At 42.4% G+C, this 24,425-nt stretch overlaps 1 protein-coding gene across 9 annotated transcripts in view; it reads left to right on the top strand.

Moving 5' to 3' along the window:
- The window catches only part of CLIP1 (CAP-Gly domain containing linker protein 1), a 128,710-nt gene that overhangs the window by 56,900 nt on the left and 47,385 nt on the right, over window positions 1-24,425 (top strand). For all 9 annotated transcript variants that reach the window (XR_015052432.1, XM_085859716.1, XM_085859723.1 and 6 more), the window contains exons 3-10: window positions 2,402-2,518; window positions 3,103-3,450; window positions 7,542-7,765; window positions 8,047-8,171; window positions 8,534-8,741; window positions 9,920-10,117; window positions 13,174-13,277; window positions 21,321-21,381. Coding sequence is in view for 8 of the 9 variants with exons in the window: in XM_085859716.1 (XP_085715842.1) it covers window positions 2,402-2,518; window positions 3,103-3,450; window positions 7,542-7,765; window positions 8,047-8,171; window positions 8,534-8,741; window positions 9,920-10,117; window positions 13,174-13,277; window positions 21,321-21,381 (1,385 nt within the window). In the remaining variant the exon portion in view is untranslated. The remainder of the gene's footprint in view (window positions 1-2,401; window positions 2,519-3,102; window positions 3,451-7,541; window positions 7,766-8,046; window positions 8,172-8,533; window positions 8,742-9,919; window positions 10,118-13,173; window positions 13,278-21,320; window positions 21,382-24,425) is intronic.

Raw genomic sequence — 24,425 nt, forward strand, 5'->3', positions numbered from 1 at the left:
ATGGCACACACGTCAGCCAGATGTTTTCACATCAACCCACTCTGAGCGAAAAGGTTTACCTCTGACGTCTACAGTCTAGAATCTAGATCGATTTCAGCTTCGTGTACAAGAAAGAGGGAGATGCTGGTTGGTGTACACAGAGGGGTGGATTTGTGGCATTTCTTTGTGTGATGGAACTTTTAACAAACTCTTCTTGCTTTTATCTTTAAAAAAAAAAAAAACACTTCTTTTTAGAAAATTAATTAATTGATTAATTAAAAATTATTTCTTCCGTTTGTCATTTAGTGCACGACTACACCGACTCCCTTCGGGTCGTGTTATTGTCCTCGCTGCGGTATATAAATTACAATAGGTCCATAGGCTCTGGTCCGTTCATCTATGGTGGGGGACACGATAAGCATATAATGTCTCAAGAACATTGGGTTTCCTCCCTTTCAGTTTAGTATTAAACAGCAGTAGCCACTGTTTAAAAAGGTAATCGTACGTGTTTGTGGTTTATAATATGGATACTTCTGCTGACGGTCACCGGAGGCATCATGTTTTCGGGTTGTCAGTCCGGTTCTTCATCCCTCCGTCCGTCCATGCCTGCGTCCGTGATAGGTTTTCGTTACTTCGATAACTTAAGAATGGCTGAAGGGATCTAAATCAAACTTGGTACAAGTATGTATACTGATGTAAAGATGAATTGATTAGATTTTAGCATCGAGGTCAAAGGTCAGAGGTCATTTCAGGTAAAAAAGAAATGTTATCGAGGTAGGGATTTGAACTAAACTAAGTACATAGTACGTACCATGATACATATTTACGGATTAGATGTTGAGGTCAAATGGTCTTGAGATTTTGGTTTGAAGTTGGAGTAAGCAAAGACTTGATGTGGACGGGTGCATATGGGTAGACAGAGTGACGTCAAGTTATGTCTAGTTTTACTTCTGGTTGGGGGTTCCCCATGAAACGCCACGATAAGCTATTTATACACCTTGACAAGGATTTCACCCAAGGCAGAAAACCCCCTTTAGTGGGGCAACTTAGCTAAATATAGCATAACAATTGTGTATTTTGTGAGGAAAGCACCAAATTTGGCACACTAGTAGCCGATCATATTATGAACGGATTTGGATATTGGGCCATCTCAAATTCAGCCGCTGATGGCTGTGGCAGCCATTTTCCACTGCCATCAAAAATTTTGAGATGGCCCAATATCCAATCTGTTCATAATAATATGTTAAGCTACTAGTGTGCCAAATTTGGTGCTTTCCTCACAAAATGCACAATTGTTATGCTAAGTTGCCCCCACGACTTGGGGAGGGGGCAAATGGAGCCGCTACAACCTCCATCGTGTGTTCCTTCATCCTCCTGTCAAGTTTGATTGAGATTGGATAAGTAACGACCGAATGTATCACGGTTAGACAGACAGACACCAAATTGCATATTTTAGTGTGACTGTTTCCTCCATCACCAAAGGAAAATAGACAAATATTTTCACCCCTGTCTGTTTATCTGTGTTTCTGTCTATCTGTCTGTGAGCAGGATATCTCATAAAATTATAGACGGATTCAGACAAAACTTGTTTGACAGGTTGGGTGTGTGACATGGATGAATTGATTCCATTTCCGTGAAGATCCAGATCCGGATACTCAGAATTTTTTTTTTTTAACTGATTCTTCACAATTGAGAGATGGGGCCAAAAACCATATATATATATATATATATATATATATATATATATATATATATATATATATATATATATATATATATATATAATATTTCTAAAGGTTGTGAACGGATAATTACAAAACTCAGTTGACGAGTTGGGTAGGTGGGAAGAACACAAGCCAATTAGATTTGGTTTAGGTCCGGATCCAGATCCAGTCCGGATCCTATCAGTGGGATACAAAACGTACACTGTTCAGCCTGGTGTAGGTATGCACTCTAGTGAGTGTCTTTCTAGTTCCTTTTAAAGTATCTATTCCTCCAAAGGCACAGGTGCTCATTTGTATTTCAGAATTGTTCAATTTGAGGATAAGCTCTTTATACTCTTTATACCTGTTCTTGCATGTAATTTTTTTTTTCTTTTTAACATTGATGTAAGGCTTGGTGTTGTACAAAACTCACATGCAGGACAAATAAGTACATCGACATCAGTTTCCGTACTTTAATTTAGATGATAAGGGTATTTGTAGAAAATGGACAAACACAGTACATGTATACCTAACCGTATGGGACTTGCACCAGGGTTTGAAGCATCACGAGCTATCGATCCAGGTGGGAACGTGAAACAGGTCAACCCAGACGCATTGCTTTTTTAAACCTCTCTCTTTCTAACGTCCAACCTTTTGTTTCTGCACTTTTTGAACTCTCCATTTCATCTCATTTTTTTTGTTTTTCTTTCGATGTTTAGGGTCCCAAGCCTCTCCCAATCCAGCTCCACCGGTAAAGATTCCTTCAGCCGCAACCTCATCAGCGTGTCTGACAGCTGCACCAGCGGACTCATCCAAGATGAGAGGTTCTCGCGCAGGTCAGGCAGTGGTAGGGAAGTAGTGTTGGACTAGACAATGAGAGGTATGTGATATTTATTTGGGAAAAATAATCGATTAAAGCTGAGCTGGCATACAAGTTCGTGGTTCCAAGGAGAAAGGTGTCGATGAATGAATTGATCGTACTAATCACGGACCGGGCAGGAAATGTTGCCGACTGATACTTATCTTGGCCCAATATTCGAGTTTGCTCACTGAAGACATTTCTGCCAAAAAGGAAGACAGATTTATGTTTTGCTGACAATTGTATTTTGACAACAATGATCGGATGTCGTAGTTATTGCGTCTCCACGCGTTGCTGATGCACCAAGTGTGACTTCTGACCACTCTTGTCAAATACAATTGTCAGCAAAATATAATGAAGCAATTTTGCTTTTTTCACAATTGGCTTCAACGAGCACATAACGAGCCAGGATAAGTACCAGTCGGCAACATTTCATGCCCGGTTAGGAAGTAGTCGGACCCGGACGTATGAATGGAATAATGAAGTGAAATGACCGGATGAGAAAGTGAAATGCTTCGTTGAACTTTACGCCGTCAAATGTGGTTCTTTAACCTCTCACAGATGGGACAACACCCAAGGAAGAAAGCGATGACTTTGTGGATGATTTCATCATCGGCGAACGCGTCTGGGTGAACGGTAACAAGCCCGGCTTCATCCAGTTTCTGGGAGAGACTCAGTTTGCTCCCGGCCAGTGGGCCGGCGTTGTGCTCGATGAGCCCACAGGAAAAAACGACGGCACAGTGGCTGGAGTGCGCTACTTCATGTGTGAACCATGTCGCGGCATCTTCACTCGACCTTCAAAGTTGTCCCGCTGTTTCCCATCTTCGGGGACTGAAAGTCAGCCCTCTTCAGTTGCACCATCTCCTGGCAGTGTTCTTGTGTCACCACCAGCCTCGTCGATCGGAACCAGTAAGAGTCATTCCTTTGCTTGATACAGCTACGACTTGCCCTGTTCACTGAAAGTGCTATAGTAAAGGTCTCTGCCCCTGGAAACAGAGCGAGCCTTGGCATACCTGTGTGTACTTAGGCAAACCTTTGTTATTCACAGCAACAATTATGATTTGTTCTGATTTTTCTTGACACCCAACGATCGATAGTCTCGAACTATGTTAATTGCAGGAATGTATTCATTTAAATGTGCAATATTCATATTAGACTAGCAGAGCATATCCATCGCTTTGCTGATGGACCAATTACTCATCCTGTTTGCCAAAAAAATTGAGTGAGAAGGAGAAGGAAAGGAAGACAAGTTTACCCATGCACAGAGTGTTTTAACCCCTTACCTCCACCCCCTCCCCGTCCCCGTCCTCACGTTTCGCTCCCCTCACTTTGCTCCCTGTTTGTCCTGATGTCCCTTCCTGCTAGAAATGTCTCACACACGATGACAGGCTTTGAAAGGCCCGTCCGTTTGTTGGGGGGAGGGAAGGGGGAGGGAAGGTGGAGGGAAGGGGGAGGGGGGCGAAGGGAAGGGAAGGACGATAAATTTACCTGTGTGAAGAGTGCTTGCACCTCAAGCGTTGCCCAGGTAAAAAAATAAGTTGTATAATGTGTGCCACCTCCCTGTGCCACCTCCACCAGGTGGCACTACATGGTACACATTTACATAGAGAATCTACCGCCTCCCCCCGCCCCCCCCCCACCCCAACATGAGGCCGTGGCCACATAGCCTGTGTTACCCCCTAAACAAAATTGTATTTCTACCCTAAGTTTGGAGTTTGTAACTTAAAACACGCGGCCGTGCATCAGGAACAAGGAGCAGACAGAGACAGACAGAGAGACAACGGTGTTTACACAAACAGTACAGATATACTAGTGAGTGTGCGTCCCATCGAATGATTAAATACCCTTCAAGGCTGACATGTACTTCCTATTTTGGAACGTGGGAAAATAGGAGTTCAATGCGGAAATTTTTGCAACAACATTGTCTCACCAAGGAGAAGCAATGATTCATTCTCATGTGAAATTCAATCAGGTCAGTGCAAGCTGCTCGGTGCCAAAGCATCTCATGTTTGATCAAAAGGAAACTTGTGGTTCAGACATTTTAGTTTACCAAATTAGGTTGAGCGAACGGACGTGGGTCCCGATTATAAAAGGCAATGCACAAACAATGTTGCAGTTGCACACGAGGCAAACACACAACATGCAAGGTAATGGACGATGAGGACAAGGATTGAGGAGAGTGAAGTCAACATGCTGACCTGCTCGTAAGAGGGGTACCTTGAGGGTAAGGGGTTAATAGGGAGAGAAAAGATCATGGGTAAGAATAGAGATGACCCGAGGTGGTGGTGTACTGCCAACATTGAAGCCCTGTAAGGAAGAATACGACATAAATGACCCAAGAAAGTGGTCCACAAGCGGGAGAATGGAGGAATATGGAGGACGAGTGAGCAGTCAAACCTGGAAACCTGGATTGAGTATAGTGAGACAAACCTGGATTGAGTATAGTGAGACAAACCTGGATTGAGTATAGTGAGACAAACCTGGATTGAGTATAGTGAGACAAACCTGGATTGAGTATAGTGAGACAAACCTGGATTGAGTATAGTGAGACAAACCTGGATTGAGTATAGTGAGACAAACCTGGATTGAATATAGTGGGACAAACTTGGACAAGGAAGGTCAAGGTTTGCCAGAGGACATCATACAAACTGGAGGGACAGAGGGTTGAAAGATAATAGGAGGAAAAACTGGATGTGATGTCGCAGTAGTAAACAGAAAGGCCACCGACCTCCCTGTGCTGTGAGATCAGCAGTTGGAAGCCTGGTGTTGGTTTAGTGGTTGCGGTGGCTGGCATGGAATCTTACGGTCCTGAGTTCAAGTCCCATTGGCTGCTGAATTAACACCATGTGGGATTGACTCAGCCTGTCATCCTTCTGTGGTCTGCAAAATGAGTACCAGTGTACTGTTATAGGGGCACAGTGTCAGCGGCACAGCCGTGCCCCAACAAAATGATAACTACCTGGCAGCCAAGCTGTCATATGCAGGAAGAAGAGGCAGAAGAAGCAGGGTTTATGCATTTGATTCTTTATTGGAGATGCCAATGAAGTTGAGAGCTTTCGATTCCACAACATTCAGGAGAGACAGGCACCGGGTTGTTGGAGAGAGCAGGACTCCATTGAGCTACGGACAACGTCCCTATCGGCTGTGAAAAGATCAGATTTACCAAGGAAGCACCAGATATGAAGATCCGGGCAGAGGAGTGAGAGAGGGAGAGAGGGAGAGGGGTTAGGGAGAGAGAGGGGAGGGGGAAACGGATTCTGGCAGACGAGACACCCAGTTTAACGTCCATCTGAGAGACGGCACACACATTGATGAATCATCCTGCCTGCGAAACACTGGGATGACAGTTTACAGCTGTGTCGGGATTCGAACCAAGGCTACACAACTTAGAGGGAGCACGCGCAACTCTCGGCTTTCCTGTCATGATGTGGCAATTCGTTACTTCATCACTGAAAACATTTTTTACTCATTGTAATCATAAAATTTATTTTGCTTTCCTACCTCTGGTATTGAACCGCAATATATCGCCATTGATTGAAAGTTGAAGAACACACAGCCAAGTGGCTTCCCCAAACAATCCACGAAACGTTTAATTACCTCCGCCACCGAAGGAGAAGGAGCTTATGGTTTCACCCCTGTCTGTCTGCAGGATATCTCGAAAAAGTTGTGGACGGATCCAGATGAACTTTTGTGGACATGTTCGGTGTGTGACAAGGATGAACCGATTAGATTTTGGTGATGATCCGGATCCGGATCTGGATACGAGAATTATTTAATTTTCAAAGTCATTCTTCACCATTGAGAGATTGGGCCAAAATGGATATGTAGCATGATATTTCAAAAATGTATTGGGCCCGAGATGTTCTCATGGATCAGACATTGCGTGGCGGAGGTATGCGCTGTACTGAGTGACCTTCTCGTGTTTCACTTGTATTTATCTATGCCGAAGTGATGGGTCATATTATGGAAGATCGTACAAAAAGGGGAAACTACGTGGGAGATAATATTTCACATTTTCAGTGAGCCAGCCACCACCTGTTGCACCACAGAACAACATGCGGCCGACAGCGCACGTGAGTGGCCTCTGAACTTTGTTTGAGTCGATTGATATAGTATTCAGTGACAGCACGAATATTGTACAGCGCTCGCCAAGTAGCTTCAGCATTCCAACAAAACTGTTGATAAGAAACGGCTCACTTGGCACATGAGTAGCAATCACCGAACTGTCATATTAAACACACACCTATCGGAGATGCCTGAAATTCCAAATGTGTCCGAATTGGACAAATGAGCACTTGTTTTTTTAGGAGTTGTAACTGCTGCTAAGTTCGATACTGGAGCTTACATTTTGTAATTCGGTTTAGTTTAAGAGATTCTCGAGGTTATGCCATGTGCGGACATGAAATAATGCCACAAACGCTGGCGTCTCTAGGTGTTTATAAGCATTGCAATGTACCCAGCAATTCGTAGATACGATGAACAGGCATTTGATAATATGAGTGGGGAAAGTGGGGGAAAAAAAACTTTATCGTGAAGAAATCGTTGTGGCCTGTCAATCAGTCAAGGAATGGTTGAGCAGGCCAAAAAACGTGGTGGCTTCAGACCCCAGCGAGGGTAACACAGGATACGCCTTCAGCCCCATAGAGAGCGATGTATCTGAGGATGCGCCTGATGAAGGATAATATTAAATAAGGCTGTTAATGACTGCTGCCAGACAATGTTTCAGACTGCCAGATTTCATGGTTTTGGAATTATGGAGGACACACACACACACACACACACACACACACACACACACACACACACACACACACACACACACACACACACACACACACACACACACACACACACACACACACACATTTATTCATATAGATTGCTGATACGTGAGAATGCCAAAGTGTTGCGCAGTAGATGACGTTATATTTCAATCGGCTTTAATTGCTGGCACGACCTGTAACAATTACATTTGCTCTTTGTCCACATCTATCTCCAAGGCAGCGGAGGAGTTCCACGGTCCAGCTCTACAGCGGCTTTGGCCACAGCACAATCGTCGATATCTGGCTGTGATGACTGCACCCGTGTCCCCCCTGTAACGTCTCCCCCTATTGGCACGTCGAGCAGCTTGGCACACGGAGGCAGCCAGTCAGTTGGCAACTTGTCTGAGAGTGGCTCTCTCAAACGCAATGAGCGTGAACTTAAACTTGGTGATCGAGTGCTGGTGAGAAAGAACCCAATATTTTTTTTTTCTGAAAATTACAGGTGAGGGGGGAGAGGATTGATGGGGGAGAGAAAAAAAAGAGGGGGAGGGAAGTTAATGGAGTTTCACAAAAGTTGTGCTTGTGGAGGCACCGTGTGGGACAGGATAAGTTTTGAAGCCCATGATTGTATGTTTCTTTTCTACTCTGATTTTCATACGTCAAGGCCAATGTGAAAGTAAGATACTTTCACGTTGGCCATTTTTACTTGCTCTCGAGGCATGTCGGTATTTTTGACACTCAGGTGGGAGGCACCAAGGCAGGCGCGGTGCGCTTCCTGGGTGGTACAGACTTTGCGAAGGGAGAATGGTGTGGTGTGGAACTGGATGAGCCTCTGGGGAAAAATGATGGTGCTGTAGCTGGAACACGGTAAGGTTTGTCTCCTGCTGAATTGGCTCATTTCCTGCTTGATAGATGAACATTATTAATCATCCAGACCTGGAAGGTGAACATCAGCCTTAATTATGATAAATTACGGTTGTTGATCAAAACCATGACGGCGGAATAAGTGTGAATGTTCAACATAGCTTTATCTTGTCGGGGGAGGGGGGGGGAATGCCCAAGACAATCAATTTGTCATCTTATCCTTTGTAACCTGCCACTCGGTGTTTGCACTCCATCTTGTCCTGAGTGGATTATGATCGATGATTATTTAAACTGCTAAATGAGATCTTTCTGCCCTCCTTGTTACATTCAAGTTATATTTCAAGTAAACGTCTTTTCCTCCTTAGGTACTTCCAATGTCAGCCACGCTACGGTCTCTTTGCACCCGTGCATAAGGTATCGCGGATCGGCTTCCCGTCGACGTTGGCCAGACGTAAGCCCAAGCGAGCATCTGCTTCAGGCCCTCCATCACGTCTCAGTCCAAGTAGTTCAACAGCAAGCTCGCTGAGCTCTGTTGCCTCATCGGTGGGTGGGAGACCCAGTCGCTCTGGCCTGGTGAGAACTTTATTGTCTTGTTGTCTTCCACCTGAACGCTAACCTCTCTCGAAGGGGGATGACAAACTGAAGACTATTATTGATAAATGGTCAGCGAATGACGTTGTCAAAACCTTGCATTCTTTCGATTATGGTCTTCGATTAGTTCCTTGCTTTTAGTGACGTATCAATTTTCATCACATCACTGGATCATCCGCCTAGGTTTTCTCTTGAATTGTCCGGGATCTGCCCAAGAGCAGAGTTCAGCGATGCAGAAGTGCAGCGCCGCCATTTGTCCACACCAACGGATGTGTCTTTATTGACAAAGGCTCTGACCCCATTGTCATGGATAATTAATGCATTAAAATGACACAAGTACATTCATAAGAATTCAAAGTTTAAAGAATATACAAAGATCTTTTTTTCTTTTTCTTTTGGAATTCCAAGTTAGACTCACTGTTTGAGAGAAGAAAGGCATGCTGCCCCAACAGCAAAACAGGCAGAGTCAATCATTTGTTCGCATATTAACCTCACATCCATCATTGGATAACTAGTGACCAATTGTGTCGAACTGAAACAAAGCAATTGATTCGGTGTTCGTAGGCTGTCAATATCACAACGTTGCACCGAAAGTAACAGAACTCGGGGAAACCGCAACAGAAATCGCTGATAAAACTGATAGACTGGGTCTTGGTATAAGTTAGTGATCAAAGTGATGGATTGACTATTGGGTAATAACATCTGCAAGTTAAATGTCCACTTAAAAAACTCAATTTCTTTTCATCATAAACCATCTTGGCTACATTGTGAAACCGACAAATGAGAAATTTGTATCACATTTATTTATTACCTCTGTCACCGAAGGTGGACGCATGTTGTGTTTTCACCCCTGTCTGTTTATCTGTTTGTCTGTCTGTGAGCAGGATATCTCAAAAGGTTGTGGATGGATTATGACAAAACTAGGTGGATGAGTTGGGTAGGTGACAAGAACGAGCCAATTAGGTTTTGCTTAAGGTCTGGATTCAGATCTGACCTGTCGGTGGGATACGAAACGTAAACTGTTCAGCCTGGCGGAGGTATGTGCTCCATCGAGTCCTGTTCTAGTTTTTTTGATTTCACTTGAATCATTTTTTTTTATCAAGAGTGCATCTCACAATCATACTGAGTTTTCCACTATGTCTGTACCCATGCAACCCCAGCTCACAGAAACAAGCTCTTTGTACCCAAGAAAGATTGCTGGACACACTGCCCTGCAGGAGGCCTTGAGGGAGAAACAGCAACACATCGAGCAGTTACTTGCTGAGAGGGATCTGGAAAGGGCCGAAGTGGCCAAGGCAACCGGGACGGTGGCTGATCTGGAGCGCGAGTTGACAACCTTGCGTGATACTCGTGCCAAGGTACGTACAACGGGCCTTTTTTCATGAATGCGTTGCACAAGAAGAAGAAAAAAACGCTTTCCTTGCCGGATAGATTGACAATTTTCCTTCAACAATCATAAAATGAATGAGAGCAGTTTCCGGTGTCCTTCCATGATTAAGTAGCAACCCGTACAAGCCGGTAGGCGGATATGGGTAGTCGACTACCCAATATAACCTGACGCGATGGACCCGTTCGATGGGGAATGACCTGAGGATTAAGCACAAGAAAATTCATGATTCTCGCTTCAAGGGTTAACGCTGCAGATTGTTTTTTTCGTTAAAATACTCCCAAATTTAGAGGTTTTTTGGCCGTTGCTAGGCAACGGAGGGGTCCATAGCAACGGTTCTCATTTGCACACAACGAGATCATGGTATGAACCTACCAACCAAGTTTCATCGAAATTGCCATTGTATTAATGGAGCACTGGACCGAACAGACAGACAGACAATCATATCGATGGAAATACTGATAAGGGCAGATAAAATTTTTTTTTTTTTCGACTCGATCGACTACCCTATAAACAAATACATGATGAGAAAAGCCAACATTAGTTTGACTAAATAACCATTTATATAACTCAAAAAGTGCGATAAGTCTAAAACAATCAAGATAGGCAGGATACAGGTCCTCGGGGACCACACAAAGGAACACAACATTGAATTCGTGTTTTTACAACGTTGCACCAAAAGATTCCAAGGTAACACAGTGTGTACATACATGCCTCCAGGCAATGCCACCTGTTGTCCCCCACTCTCTGACAAGGTTGGAGACGGGGGACATTAAAATGACCTCAGACCGACTGACCGATCATCTGTCCATGTACACTGGTGTACGCGATACATTAAAAACTGTTGAACATTTACCTTTCATATTGCAGGTATCTATTCCTCATGACATTATTTAAATCTGTTTAGATAACGGCAGTGATCGGCTGAATTATGTTGCCATGGCAACCATCTCAGTGACTTGGCTGGCGTACGCGATATTTCGAAAACCTTTCAAGATTTAGCTTTCATGTTACACAGATCTAGTCCTCATACCACCCAAAAGGTGGGGGGGGGGACCGAGAGTATCAGCCCTTTGTTCTCTTTACAACTTGTGGAGCATCTTTGTCTGAACATAGCGGATGAGCGGAAGACCCAGAAAGCAACTTTTTTCTCCATTGAGATCTAAAACTATCATGGCACAAGGAATGAAAGTGAATTGCAGTGCAAACAAAGGAAGTACAATTTTCAATATTGGAAAGTGAAGAGGAGGATAGAATTGCTGCTGAACTCATGAAAAATGGTGAAGGAGCAATGGTGGAATGACTTTTTACATCATCAATATGATCTGGATCACTAAGAGAATACCCACCGATTGGGGATGAGTGATAATCCTTCCATTTTAGAGGTGAGACTAACACGCATGCAGCAGTCGTCGCACCATCACACTCCTTTCTATTCCTGTAAATCTCTTTGCACTGGTCGTCCTGGCCCCAAAATCGACCTGTGCTCCAGAAGTCCGGACCTTCACTACCCCCCCCCCCAACTCCCCACCTCTCACCCTGAGCAAGCAGACTTCTGTCATGATAGAAACACCACCAAGCAGGTCTTTGTCATTTGCCAACTGATTGAGAGGAACAAGGGGTTTCATAACAAGGCGATGCGTTGAGTTTTGCAGTGTGCTCTGTGCATCTCCTTTCCCAACAATATGGAAAGACTCATCAACTTGTATTTTATGGCCTTAAAAACCATCCTATAACCAAGTTGACGAAGACATGGGTTGCACTGTTTCACATTGCAGGAATTTTTTTTCTCCCGTCCTCACCTTTTCACCTTTATTCACTTTTGAATTTGTTTTCTCTGCCTCCGCTTGAGCGATTGACACAAAAAATTTCAACATAGGAGCGCCAACCCACGGGAATTTTTATTTTCAACAATGTTCATGATGATCGGATGGAAAATGTGGCCGGCGTTCCAAAAAGTCTGTTTTCTGGAGGCACGGGTTGCGGGGTGTTTCACATATCGGGGAAAAAAGTCTCGACCTCGCTTCGCTCGGCCTCGGCCAAGTAACCGAGAGTTGTTTAAACAGAAATGGTGTTTTAAGAATGTTTTGTGTAAAATAGTTCGTGGTGTACTGGAATTCTCATTTTAGTCATATCCTGTTTTCTCTTTTTTAAAAAATCTCTCCTCTTATACTTTTGTACCTTTTATGATTTATTCATTTGAGTTTTATGCATAAAAGGTTTTCCAAAGTCACTCTCTCCCCCTCCCCCCACCTCTCTCCCCCGTCTCCCCCCTCTTTACTCTCCCCAATGTCATCTGCCTCTGGCTTTATCTCTATCTCTGTCTCTGTCTCTGCCTCGATCTATCTCTATTCTATCTCTTTCTTTCTTTCTTTCTTTCTTTGTTTTCTCTTTCCTCTCTCTCTCTCTCTCTTTCTCTTTCTCTTTCTCTCTCTCTCTCTCTTTCTGACATATAGGAGAAATAAATGATTACAGGGGATGTAATTTATTACAAAAAAAAGTAGCAGAATCACAGGACATGAACCCAACAGATGAAAAGAGCCTTTCATTGCTGTTTCAGTGAATGTTAGATCATGTGTTGACGTACGAGATGAATGCTGTACTTCGAACGACACAAGTGTCATTATGCCTTGATCACTGCAGGAATAAAAGCTTGACTGAGAAAACGAGACCAAATTAAAGTTTCGTTTTAATCCTCTGAAGACAAACAATCTTATCAAACGTACACAACAAGGAACTCTTCTTTGTTAAGATTGAATTTTGTTTTTCTTACAGGTCCCAGTGTTTCCATTTTGAAGCGTGTATGTATAACATACCAACTTGCTTGCTGTCACAGTTATAGATAGTCCACGCACCTCTTTTATCTCAATTCTTGTCTCATCTCTGTTCTCCGTGGATTTGCTAAATATACACTGAGCTGAGTTTCGGCAGAGAGAATGTTCGCTTTCTGGTCCCTATGACAGGAGGTGAAAGGTATTGCACATTTGGAGCATGATCTCTTCTTTTTATCTTCCTGTACTCTTGTAGAACATGGCAGAGATGGACAGCCGTGTTGGACAGCTCCAGAGTGCACTGGTTGTGGCTGAGAAGGAACGAGCAGGCATGACGACACAGTTGGATGAGGAACGAAGGTTCGTCAATGATACCATCAAAAGCAAATAATACAAAATGTGCGCTCAAAGACAGACAACATACAAGATTTTTTTTCAGCATCTATTTCACAAAGATTGAAAGCCTTCCCATTCCAAAAGACCCTACCCCTATTTATGCAAGGAAGTTTATTTTGAAGTTTAAATAAAATTATGACCTCCTGCTATTTTGCTTTTTTTCATGTAAAGAGAAAGACGGAACATAATTAAATCGTAGAAGAGTAAATTTGGGGAGAAAAAAGGATGACGATGATGGGGAGAAGATAGAAGAGAGAAAGTACTCAATGTGATTTTTCTTGAGGGTAGAAAAAGCAGGCAATAGAATAAATGAGACTAAGTTTCTGGAGTTGAAATAAATGGTGCATAAAGGTCTACATAATGGAAAAGGGGGTTCAGGGTTGTACATTGTTCAACCAATACACAAAACGATGATTGTAGAATTAGCTACGTACATTAAAAGCTCAACAGATGATCAAATCCAATTGTTGCATGAGCACGAAGATAACAAGCCAGAAAAGATATCCCGAACTCACTTTGCAATTTTTTTTTTTCAAGAACAAGTGCAAATAGAAGATGCAATACCAGAAATCAAAGCAGTGGAGAACACAGCCCCGATAATTGCAAAGATGACAGTGGAAAACTCACAACAAATATCCATAAATATATTTGGAGAATGATAGAAGAGAAGAATTTTTAAAAAGATAGAGTGAAGTCGATTGCACGCAAACACAAATCTCCATGTTTCTCACCTAAAGTAAAGTGGAACGATGACAAAAAGGTTCCACCAGGAATGTTCCAATTATCAAGTTTTGAGTTGGAAAAAACAATCTGCTTTAACCCCTGCGACAGCAAGTCTCCACACCCTGGGGCATGAACCGGGGGTCAAATCCAAGAAATAGTTACATATTTCACATTTTATGTTGTTGTTGATTGCATATTTAAAGTTTCATTAAAAATGTTTAAACATGTACCCGGAATTACATTTTTGGGGTATTCGACCTTTTGACGCCGCCCCAGAAGCGGGGTCAAAAATGATACCGCTCTTGCACCTTCGTGTCATGTGGTGATCATAAACTAACAAGCTTGGTGAATTCCTGCCCAATCGTTTTGGAGGAGGTACCGGGACGAACGGACAGTGTCAGACACACAGACCCGATTGCAATAACCCCAAATTTCACCTGATCTGGAATTTACATTCCAGATAAGGTATCATCATCGTGCATCGTCCATCCGTCCATTCTTTTTAGACTTCTCTGGCCAAACCACTGGGAAGATCCGGCTGAAATTTGGCAGCAATATTCCTCTCCTGACTGGTAACAGGGATTGCAAACCTCGTTCTGGTCACATGACTTTAAGTAGGTTAAAATGGCCGACATAGTAAATTTCTTCAAAAATCTTCCCCAGACCCACCAGTCAGAATTTACCAAATTTGGGTTAAAACATTAGGCCAGGGTAGGGATGTTAAATTGTGGAGGTCATGCCGATAACATGACCAGAAGTGTGTCAAAATGGCCAACTTGGTCAAATTTTGGGAAAATCGCACAAATACCTTCAAAAATCTTCCCCAGACCCACCAGTCAGAATGTTACCAAATTTGGGTTCCAACATTAGGCCAGAGTAGGGATGTTAAATTGTGGAGGTCATGCCGATAACTTGACCGGAAGTGTGTCAAAATGGCCAACTTGGTCAAATTTTGGGAAAATCGCATAAATTCCTTCAAAAATCTTCTCCAGACCCACCAGTCAGAATGTTACCAAATTTGGGTTAAACATTAGGCCAGGGTCGTGATGTTAAATTGCGGAGGTCATGCCAATAACATGACCGGAAGTGTGTCAAAATGGCCAACTTGGTCAATTTTGGGGAAAATTGCAGAAATTCCTTCAAAAATCTTCTCCAGACCCACCACTCAGAATGTTACCAAATTTGGATTACAACATTAAGCCAGGGTAGGGATGTTAATTGCGGAGGTCATGCCAATAACATGACCGGAAGTGTGTCAAAATGGCCAACTTGGTCAATTTTGGGGAAAATCGCATAAATTCCTTCAAAAATCTTCTCCAGACCCACCAGTCAGAATGTTACCAAATTTGGGTTAAACATTAGGCCACGGTCGTGATGTTAAATTGTGGAAGTCATGCCAATAACATGACCGGAAGTGTGTCAAAATGACCAACTTGGTCAATTTTGGGGAAAATTGCAGAAATTCCTTCAAAAATCTTCACCAGACCCACCACTCAGAATGTTACCAAATTTGGGTTACAACATTAAGCCAGGGTAGGGATGTTAATTGCGGAGGTCATGCCAATAACATGACCGGAAGTGTGTCAAAATGGCCAACTTGGTCAATTTTGGGGAAAATCGCATAAATTCCTTCAAAAATCTTCTCCAGACCCACCACTCAGAATGTTACTAAATTTGGGTTAAAACATTAGGCCAGGGTAGGGATGTTAAATTGTGGAGGTCATGCCGATAACATGACCGGAAGTGTGTCAAAATGGCCAACTTGGTCAATTTTGGGGAAAATCGCATAAATTCCTTCAAAAATCTTCTCCAGACCCACCAGTCAGAATGTTACAAATTTGGGTTAAACATTAGGCCACGGTCGTGATGTTAAATTGTGGAGGTCATGCCAATAACATGACCGGAAGTGTGTCAAAATGACCAACTTGGTCAATTTTGGGGAAAATTGCAGAAATTCCTTCAAAAATCTTCTCCAGACCCACCACTCAGAATGTTACCAAATTTGGGTTACAACATTAAGCCAGGGTAGGGATGTTAATTGCGGAGGTCATGCCAATAACATGACCGGAAGTGTGTCAAAATGGCCAACTTGGTCAATTTTGGGGAAAATTGCAGAAATTCCTTCAAAAATCTTCCCCAGACCCACCAGTCAGAATGTTACCAAATTTGGGTTAAAAGATTAGGCCAGGGTAGGGATGTTAAATTGTGGAGGTCATGCCGATAACTTGACCGGAAGTGTGTCAAAATGGCCAACTTCATCAAATTTTGGGAAAATCGCATAAATTCCTTCAAAAATCTTCTCCAGACCCACCAGTCAGAATGTTACCAAATTTGGGTTACAACATTAGGCCAGGGTAGGGATGTTAAATTGTGGAGGTCATGCCAATAACATGACCGGAAGTGTGTCAAAATGGCCAACTTGGTCAATTTTGGGGAAAATTGCAGAAATTCCTTCAAAAATCTTCTCCAGACCCACCACTCAGAATGTTACCAAATTTGGATTACAACATTAAGCCAGGGTAGGGATGTTAATTGCGGAGGTCATGCCAATAACATGACCGGAAGTGTGTCAAAATGGCCAACTTGGTCAATTTTGGGGAAAATCGCATAAATTCCTTCAAAAATCTTCTCCAGACCCACCACTCAGAATGTTACTAAATTTGGGTTAAAACATTAGGCCAGGGTAGGGATGTTAAATTGTGGAGGTCATGCCGATAACATGACCGGAAGTGTGTCAAAATGGCCAACTTGGTCAAATTTTGGGAAAATCGCACAAATACCTTCAAAAATCTTCCCCAGACCCACCAGTCAGAATGTTACTAAATTTGGGTTAAAACATTAGGCCAGGGTAGGGATGTTAAATTGTGGAGGTCATGCCGATAACATGACCGGAAGTGTGTCAAAATGGCCAACTTGGTCAAATTTTGGGAAAATCGCACAAATACCTTCAAAAATCTTCCCCAGACCCACCAGTCAGAATGTTACCAAATTTGGGTTCCAACATTAGGCCAGAGTAGGGATGTTAAATTGTGGAGGTCATGCCGATAACTTGACCGGAAGTGTGTCAAAATGGCCAACTTGGTCAAATTTTGGGAAAATCGCATAAATTCCTTCAAAAATCTTCTCCAGACCCACCAGTCAGAATGTTACCAAATTTGGGTTAAACATTAGGCCAGGGTCGTGATGTTAAATTGCGGAGGTCATGCCAATAACATGACCGGAAGTGTGTCAAAATGGCCAACTTGGTCAATTTTGGGGAAAATTGCAGAAATTCCTTCAAAAATCTTCTCCAGACCCACCACTCAGAATGTTACCAAATTTGGATTACAACATTAAGCCAGGGTAGGGATGTTAATTGCGGAGGTCATGCCAATAACATGACCGGAAGTGTGTCAAAATGGCCAACTTGGTCAATTTTGGGGAAAATCGCATAAATTCCTTCAAAAATCTTCTCCAGACCCACCAGTCAGAATGTTACCAAATTTGGGTTAAACATTAGGCCACGGTCGTGATGTTAAATTGTGGAAGTCATGCCAATAACATGACCGGAAGTGTGTCAAAATGACCAACTTGGTCAATTTTGGGGAAAATTGCAGAAATTCCTTCAAAAATCTTCACCAGACCCACCACTCAGAATGTTACCAAATTTGGGTTACAACATTAAGCCAGGGTAGGGATGTTAATTGCGGAGGTCATGCCAATAACATGACCGGAAGTGTGTCAAAATGGCCAACTTGGTCAATTTTGGGGAAAATCGCATAAATTCCTTCAAAAATCTTCTCCAGACCCACCACTCAGAATGTTACTAAATTTGGGTTAAAACATTAGGCCAGGGTAGGGATGTTAAATTGTGGAGGTCATGCCGATAACATGACCGGAAGTGTGTCAAAATGGCCAACTTGGTCAATTTTGGGGAAAATCGCATAAATTCCTTCAAAAATCTTCTCCAGACCCACCAGTCAGAATGTTACAAATTTGGGTTAAACATTAGGCCACGGTCGTGATGTTAAATTGTGGAGGTCATGCCAATAACATGACCGGAAGTGTGTCAAAATGACCAACTTGGTCAATTTTGGGGAAAATTGCAGAAATTCCTTCAAAAATCTTCTCCAGACCCACCACTCAGAATGTTACCAAATTTGGGTTACAACATTAAGCCAGGGTAGGGATGTTAATTGCGGAGGTCATGCCAATAACATGACCGGAAGTGTGTCAAAATGGCCAACTTGGTCAATTTTGGGGAAAATTGCAGAAATTCCTTCAAAAATCTTCCCCAGACCCACCAGTCAGAATGTTACCAAATTTGGGTTAAAAGATTAGGCCAGGGTAGGGATGTTAAATTGTGGAGGTCATGCCGATAACTTGACCGGAAGTGTGTCAAAATGGCCAACTTCATCAAATTTTGGGAAAATCGCATAAATTCCTTCAAAAATCTTCTCCAGACCCACCAGTCAGAATGTTACCAAATTTGGGTTACAACATTAGGCCAGGGTAGGGATGTTAAATTGTGGAGGTCATGCCAATAACATGACCGGAAGTGTGTCAAAATGGCCAACTTGGTCAATTTTGGGGAAAATTGCAGAAATTCCTTCAAAAATCTTCTCCAGACCCACCACTCAGAATGTTACCAAATTTGGATTACAACATTAAGCCAGGGTAGGGATGTTAATTGCGGAGGTCATGCCAATAACATGACCGGAAGTGTGTCAAAATGACCAACTTGGTCAATTTTGGGGAAAATTGCAGAAATTCCTTCAAAAATCTTCTCCAGACCCACCACTCAGAATGTTACCAAATTTGGGTTACAACATTAAGCCAGGGTAGGGATGTTAATTGCGGAGGTCATGCCAATAACATGACCGGAAGTGTGTCAAAATGGCCAACTTGGTCAATTTTGGGGAAAATTGCAGAAATTCCTTCAAAAATCTTCCCCAGACCCACCAGTCAGAATGTTACCAAATTTGGGTTAAAAGATTAGGCCAGGGTAGGGATGTTAAATTGTGGAGGTCATGCCGATAACTTGACCGGAAGTGTGTCAAAATGGCCAACTTCATCAAATTTTGGGAAAATCGCATAAATTCCTTCAAAAATCTTCTCCAGACCCACCAGTCAGAATGTTACCAAATTTGGGTTACAACATTAGGCCAGGGTAGGGATGTTAAATTGTGGAGGTCATGCTGATAACATAACTGGAAGTGTGTCAAAATGGCCAACTTGGTCAAATTTTGGGAAAATCGCATAAATTCCTTCAAAAATCTTCCCCAGACCCACCAGTCAGAATTTTACCAAATTTGGGTTAAACATTAGGCCAGGGTCGTGATGTTAAATTGCGGTGGTCATGCCAATAGCATGACCGGAAGTGTGTCAAAATGGCCAACTTGGTCAATTTTGGGGAAAATTGCAGAAATTCCTTCAAAAAGCTTCTCCAGACCCACCACTCAGAACGTTACCAAATTTGGGTTACAACATTAAGCCAGGGTAGGGATGTTATATTGCGGAGGTCATGCCAATAACATGACCGGAAGTGTGTCAAAATGGCCAACTTGTTCAATTTTGGGGAAAATCGCATAAATTCCTTCAAAAATCTTCCCCAGACCCACCAGTCAGAATGTTACCAAATTTGGGTTTAAACATTAGGCCAGGGTAGGGATGGTAAATTGTGGAGGTCATGCCGATAACATGACCGGAAGTGTGTCAAAATGGCCAACTTGGTCAATTTTGGGGAAAATCACTTAAATTCCTTCAAAAATCTTCTTCTGCAGACCCACTAGTCAGAGTGTTACCAAATTTGGATGACAACATTAGGCCAAGGTAGTGATGTTAAATTGTGCAAGTCATGCTGATCATATAACCAGAAGTGTGTCAAAATGGCCGACTTATTCAATTTTGGGGAAAATCATTTAAATTCCTTTAAAAAATCTTCTTCTCCAGACCCACTAGTCAGAATGCTGCCAAATTTGGGTTCGAACATTCGGCCATGGCCCAGATAAACTACAGAGCCAATGGTCCTGTGTTTTTTTTAAAGCATGGAGATAAAAAATCGGGATAGATTGGGAATAGAATAAGAAAGGCTCACTGGAGCACCAAAGAAAAGGTCAACTTAATTGGGATGGAGAATGAGTAATAATGAATGCTTCATATCAAGATGTCAGGATTAAGTCAAATTGACAAGGATCAGTTCTCAAAAATTGAAACAGAAGGCAAAATAACTTTCTCTTGGGATCCAGGAAACTTGCATCAGAACCACTATATACACATAGGCATAGTGTGTGCTGAGTAGTCTACCAGTATAAATGCAAAAACTTCAATATCCCAGTCCCAGAAAAATCTTGGAAGCACCATCATCGAAAAAGGAACTTAATGCTCACATATGGCCTGACCATCTGATCCAATGTGACCGTTGAATGTAAGGCATTGAGGCTGAATATAGTGCTCGGATATAAAAAGGAAAAGACGTCATTGCTAATCGAGGTGTCAGTACCCAGTGACTTCAACCTATAAAATAATTTGAAAAATGTCCATGTACCAGGATCTAAAAAACGAAGTGAAGAGAACCTGGAAGCTGAAGAGCGCTGATGTTGTGCTGGTTGTGGTCAGAGCACCTGAAGTGATGAATCAGAACCTCAATGAGACAAAAAAAAAGTGATACCAGTAAATATTACAGCAAACAAAGTACAATTGGAGGATGACCGTGGTTCAGTGACCATCCTGAAAAGAGGCCTCGGAACAAACATATTCATTTATTCATTTTGTGTGCAGCCTGTGGCTGCTGGTTTGCATCATTGCTGGGAGTATAGCTGTGCTGCTGATGCAGTGCCTCCTGCAGGTTATGGCAGGAATTTGGAATTTGTGATATGCTTCAAGATTTGTAAAGGTAAGAGGGTTTAGAACATGTTTTTCGAGACGTATTGAGGAAGAAGGTGTTGAGTAATTAGAAGAATGCCAGTAGCCCTGGCATCACCATAGTTGATCCCAAACATCCACATTCTGCCAAATTTATATTTCACAGGAAGAGATAGTTTGAAAGACAAATAAAGCAAGAGCAATGAAGTCCAGGGAAACTGACATATATATATATATATATATATATATATATATATATATATATATATATATATATATATATATATATATATATATATATATATTTTTTTCTTACACATATGCATGTGTAAATAATTTTTCTGAGTGTTCTTTGGTGTACTTGTTCTGATTGCCAAAATGGTTCATGCACCTATTTTGTCATCACATCGCTGTTTCATTCTCTGTTTTCCTCTTCTACAGGAAAGTGGAGGATTTGCAATTCCGTATAGAAGAGGAATCTATCTCAAAGGGAGATTTAGAGGTGATGCCATTTTTTTTTCACTCTTCTTAAAGTTTATGATTGTGTTATTGATGATTCCTTTTCCACAATCATCATGCAGTTCTTCATCCCAAAAAATAACATGATAAATTATCTTGATACAATGTTGCTAACTTTCAATGGATCGCGTGAATTATCTCACAAGACAGTTGGAGATATTGAGTTTCAATCGGGAATGCTTCCCAACACGATAATAAACAGAAGAGTCCTTGTTCCAGGTGTTGGAAAAATGAATACTCAGTGGGTGCATATACTTTATCTCCGGCATGAAGTTATAGACACAAATCTCATGACAAGTCACAATCTTCTTCAAATACAATCTCCCTCCATCTGGTACCGTTCTAGGAGCTCTGTTGTAATCGTTCTATGAACGACGATGATGACAACAACGACCGTTGCACAAAAATTTCCCCTTTTTTCAGCGTTTTTTTTTTTGTATACCTTGTCGAGGCTCGGATGAGAGCTAACACACAACACACAACAACAAGGAGGGCATGAGACAGGAGGGGAGGGAGTGGGAAGGACAAAACAGTGGGGAACAGAGACATTAGGAGATCTGTGGAAGGGAGAGGGATAGGGTGGGTAACACAGGGTAAACAAGATGGAGATTACAGGGACTTTCAGGAAGGAAAGCAGGGAATTTGAAGGAGGTGGGCTTGGGGTGGATTATTGGGGGTAGAAAAGATCGAGGATTTGGATGGGGGAAGATGAGAGGTGGTGGTGAACGGCTGTTTTGAAGGCCTGGAGGGAAGAATGGGATTGAAGAGAGTTAGGGAGTTTATTCCAAAGACGGGGGAAAAAGAGGAATGAAAGAGTGAAGATGAGCAGTGATTCGTGATTTAGTATTTTTTACCAGAAGGGGGTTGTTAGTGGACCTTGAGCACCCTGCGAAAATGTGGTGGGGACAAATTGCACACAGCGGGGGGTGGGGGGGAGAGACCGGAGAGGAGACAGAAAGATCACCGACCTGCCTGCGGTGAGAGAGTGAGAGGACCAAAGACTCAGCTTCACCGCGGGAGATGCCAATGATCCTAAATGCCCTGGTTTCCACAGCGTGAAGCTGAGAAAGGTGAGAGGCAGGAGCACCAGCCCAGAGGGGAGAGCAGTGCTCCATCAGGCTGTGGACGAAAGCTTTGTAAGTGGTCAGGAGCTCAGGTGGGCCGAGGAAGGACTTTGCACGACGGAGTATTCCCAGTCGGCAACTGGCTTTGGAGGCGAGGTTTGAAATGTGGCTTTCCCAGGAAAGATCATGGCAGATAGTGAGACCCAGAAGCTTGAATGAAAGGACTTCTTCCAGAGGATTGTTGAGAAAGTAGACGGGGGGGGGGGGGAGGGGGTTCTAAACGGTCCTTTCAGAGAGACAAAGTGAGAGAGTGAGATTTGTCAGGATTGAAAGACATGTTCCACATGTTGGACCAGTTTGTGATTTTATCCAGATCTGCAGTGAGCGAAGAAGCTGCTGCTTGCCGGTCTGAGGGATGACAGATGGTACGGCAGAGGGTGGAGTCATCAGCAAAGAGATATAGAGGATTTTCCAGAGAGTCCGAGAGATCATTGATGAATCAGAGGGGGTTGGTGGAATTATGGAATTGCTCCATGTGGATGGATCCATCACGTCCGTTTCGTGCAAATTCAAACATTCCATATCTTCCTTGACATTTTCCATCCATGTCTTTTTCGGACGTCCTCTCTGCTTTCTTCGTTTCACCACAAACTTTATCGCTTTCTTTTCAGTTTCATCTTCTGACCTTCATTGCACATGAACATAGCAATCAAGTCTTCTCTTCCTCAGTTCTTCACCAGTATTGATTGTTAATCGCTTCCTCATTTCTGAGCTCGCAATTCTCTCTTTCAGAAACAATCCATTCATCCTTCGTGTCATTCTAATCTGTACTTTCCATTCTATTTACATCTTCGTTCCGTATTGCACACATTTCCCTCCATACATCGAAACCGCTCTGATGCAGGTTTTATAAACTCCAACTTAAACAGATGATGGAATGTTCTTGTCCTTCATGACACCACCAACTTGTCTCCACTTATTCCAGATTGACTTTCATCTTGATGTAACGGCTAATTCTGCACCTCCTGATGCCTCTATCATGTCTCCAACGTAACAGAAACTTCTGACCTTTTCTAAATTCATTTCTCAACCCAGAAGCTTTTATTATTGTTCTTCATTATTTTATTGAAATTATTGATCCTCATATATTTTACAAATGAAAATCCCAGATTTTGTTCCCAAATTTCTAATGACGCCATTGTGACATCTTGTGACATCATCTCTAACCACTTACATTGAGTTGAATTTGACGCAAATCCTTTTTATACACCATATATATATATATATATATATATATATATATATATATATATATATATATATATATATATATATATGTATGTATATATATATTTTTTTTTTGGGGGGGGGGGCATATTATGTGATACCAGTCGTCTGTCCATCCGTCTCTCTGTCTCTGTCTGTCTGTCTGTCCGTCCGTCCGTCCGTTCCTGTCCGCACTCTAACTCCCAAAGTTTTCAACTTTCACGTTTCATATTTGGTACAAAGGTACGGACTGTGGAGACGGTGTGTCGCGACATACGTTCGTTATCTAAAGTGGTTGCCATGGCAACCAGGATGCTGTTTTCCATGTAGTAGCACAAATCTGTATATACCTTCTTGTTCTTCATAAATTGACATGTTTGAATATATAATTGTGTGCGTGCACGTGTGTGTGTGTGTGTGTGTGTGTGTGTGTGTGTGTGTGTGTGTGTGTGTGTGTGTGTGTGAGTGAGTCACAGAGACTTTTTCGGGCGTATATTGTGCTCGCGCTCTTGTTCACATATTCAACTCGGCCATTATCTACTTCCTTTCCTTTCTCTTTCACCAATCATCATGACTGGTGTTTTATTAAGCCTCCCTTTATAGGATAGCGGAAAATGTATTGGTGTTGTAGTGTTTGTTTCTACAATTAGTGCCCCCAATTTTCATTCCTGCCACAGAGTTTCTTAGATCCATAGGA

This window comes from Eptatretus burgeri, chromosome 16 (assembly GCF_056783735.1).
Source record: "Eptatretus burgeri isolate ZD-2024b chromosome 16, Ebu_testis_v1, whole genome shotgun sequence".
Classification (NCBI taxonomy): domain Eukaryota; kingdom Metazoa; phylum Chordata; class Myxini; order Myxiniformes; family Myxinidae; genus Eptatretus; species Eptatretus burgeri.